This window comes from Sinocyclocheilus rhinocerous, unplaced genomic scaffold, assembly GCF_001515625.1.
Source record: "Sinocyclocheilus rhinocerous isolate Xijiao unplaced genomic scaffold, SAMN03320098_v1.1 scaffold6284, whole genome shotgun sequence".
Classification (NCBI taxonomy): domain Eukaryota; kingdom Metazoa; phylum Chordata; class Actinopteri; order Cypriniformes; family Cyprinidae; genus Sinocyclocheilus; species Sinocyclocheilus rhinocerous.
Genome location: NW_015643196.1, coordinates 1 through 2,533, shown reverse-complemented (window position 1 = coordinate 2,533; position 2,533 = coordinate 1). Strand labels below are relative to the sequence as shown.

The 2,533-nt window shown below is 39.4% G+C and overlaps 1 protein-coding gene across 1 annotated transcript in view; it reads right to left on the bottom strand.

Annotated features, from left to right (window-relative positions):
- LOC107757196 (condensin complex subunit 3-like) overlaps positions 1-2,045 on the bottom strand; it is a gene marked incomplete at both ends in the record, with an annotated part of 10,747 nt that extends 8,702 nt beyond the window's left edge. Inside the window, 5 exon segments of the mRNA XM_016574612.1 lie at positions 301-518; positions 887-965; positions 1,165-1,245; positions 1,247-1,317; positions 1,478-2,045. Of these exon segments, the coding sequence (XP_016430098.1) occupies positions 301-518; positions 887-965; positions 1,165-1,245; positions 1,247-1,317; positions 1,478-2,045 (1,017 nt within the window).
- Positions 2,046-2,533: the final 488 nt, after the last annotated feature.

The following is a 2,533-nucleotide window of genomic DNA, read 5'->3' as shown; positions in this document are numbered from 1 at the left end:
TATTTCAACTGTAGGGCTAATACAATATGTCCCCTATATGAATATTATATATACCTATTGTTTAAATCAAATGCATGCTTTAAAAGTAGGGTAATCATAGCAGGTTTCATCCATAGTTTGTCCATTTAAACGTCTGCGTTTAGCTTCAAACGGCGTCTTTGACGACAGTATTCTATAAAAATGATTTGCATTCCAATTCTGATATCCAATGGAACAACAATAAATTTTTTCTCTTATTCCATGGATTTTAACCATTTCCCTCCACTTGTTACCAATGTTTTTCTGCGACTACAATAGGGCTGCACGATAAATCGACCTCTCATCCAGCCTGACACCGTTCTGCAAGAGGTCATCTGGGCTTGTCGCCATGGAAAAGATGGCATGTAAGGTAGTAACTGCAGTTTCTGCACAGTTCTCCACATCCAGTCTGTGCAGCAACTGCAAAACATCTCCCTGCAGCAAGCGAAGCCAAGCAGGTAGCAAATGGGTCTTGACGACCTCCTTCACTGAGTCTGAGGGAAATAGACATGATTTGTTTTATTGACTTTAACCATCCTGTCAGCAACATGGCTATTTCTTGGCAAGAACAGAGCAATAGAAGATACGCAATTTACAAAACTATATAAGATTCTAAGATGCATTCAGATGATTCCTTCCCAAAATATTTCTATTAAACATGTCTTGACTGATATGTTTCACAATAAAAGTGATTTGAAATGGAAGACACAATGGTGTCTTTAACGACCCAGTCATCAGCTTGTAAACAACTTGTTCGTGCAGAGACTTGGAGTACCTTGTTGTTATGAGATGCACATGAACTAATACATGTGTACAATTGGATTCTTTGACAGTTTGATCAACAAACACTGTACTTCCTTAACTGCAGAGTCACTGAGCCCTTCATGCAATAGACTGACTCTCTGAGCAATGCTCAGTGCTCGAATATGCACTTTCTCTGCCAGCACCTGACGCACATACATGAACACAAAAATAAACACACATTACATTTGAACTTATAGTGTACACTACCATTCAAAAAAGAAACTCGTACAGGATTGAACAGCATAAGGGAGTAAATGACAGGATTTTAATTTTTAGGTAAACTATCCTTTTAACTTTAACAACAGGTAAGCCAGGTTTTTTTTTTTTTTTGGACAATTTCACCTGATAAGCAAGTTTCCTGACTTTCTCTTTAACATCCCGGGTACGCTTGTAGATTTTAGGAAGTGAAGTGCGATGAAGGGAAGGGAGGGATGCAAGACAGCACAGCCCGTCAAACCTCAGGGTTTGAGTCATTTTCCAAAAGCAGAACATAAGCTAAAAACACAAAATTAATCACTTTTATAATTTTTACCTTTAATATTTCTTGAAGATTCATGGATCAATAATGAACGTGTTTACATGTTTACGTATGGATTGTAGCTCAATGCCCTTTAGCATGGTTTCAAGTAAGAGCATTTTAATAGTTTAACAGTACCTTTAATAGTGGGGCAGTCCGAGTTACTGGGGTCCTGGAGTCTGGCCATGGCCAGTGCTGCCTGAATCCTGACATTAGGGTATTTGTCTGTGGCTCTGATCAGCATGGCTTTATGGATTCTATCACACAGATCATTATCAATCTGAGCATTCTCACTTAGACTGCCCAGCAACTTATTCACCAGCTGACAAACACGAAACCGCCCCGCATGGATGTTCTCACCATGAGACTGAGGGAGAAAAAAAAGATGATAATGATAAGAAATCTTACGTAAACAAGTAACGCTACGATGAGATATGCTCTTCAGTATGCTTTTTCTCAGGCTAAATGCCTGTATGTGTGACACTACCTCTAACAGGAAGTTCAACAGGAAGTTCAAAAACTCATTCTTGTCTTCCTCCTCCTCCTCCTCCTCTTCAGCATCCTCATTAACAGGAGTTTCGAAACTAGCAGCAAACTTTGTGACAAAATCAATGACATTCTCCACTGCTGGCTCCCGGGTGTAAATGATCATGGCATACTTCAGGCAGCGGATGAACTCCTCGTGGAATTCGGTCTTATCTTCCAACTAGTGTTGTCAAAATATTAAAATAGATCTCGATTTCATGTTTTTCAATGTATTAGACAGCAATTTGGGGGAAAAAAAGCCTATACACCTACAGTAAAAATGTATACTGTGAAACATTATTACAACTTAAAATGTTTTTTTTTAATGTTATTTATTCTTAGGAATTGCTGACCTAGCCACAGTAGTCGTTCAATTTAACCGGTTCTTCTTAGTGAACCGGTTGAACCAGTTCGCCAAATCGGACTGAATCGTTTGAAACGGTTCGCGTCTCCAGGTAGCATTAATCCACAAATTACTTAAGTTATTTACTTTTTTAACGTGGCTGACACTCCCTCCGAGTCGAAATAAACCAATATCCCGGAGTAATTAATTTACTCAAACAGTACACTTACTGAACTGCTGTGAAGAGAGAACTGAAGATGAACACGAGCATGTGTGCAGCGAGCCGGATAACGAACATACAAGCCCACTGCTGGAGCGGTTCTCGT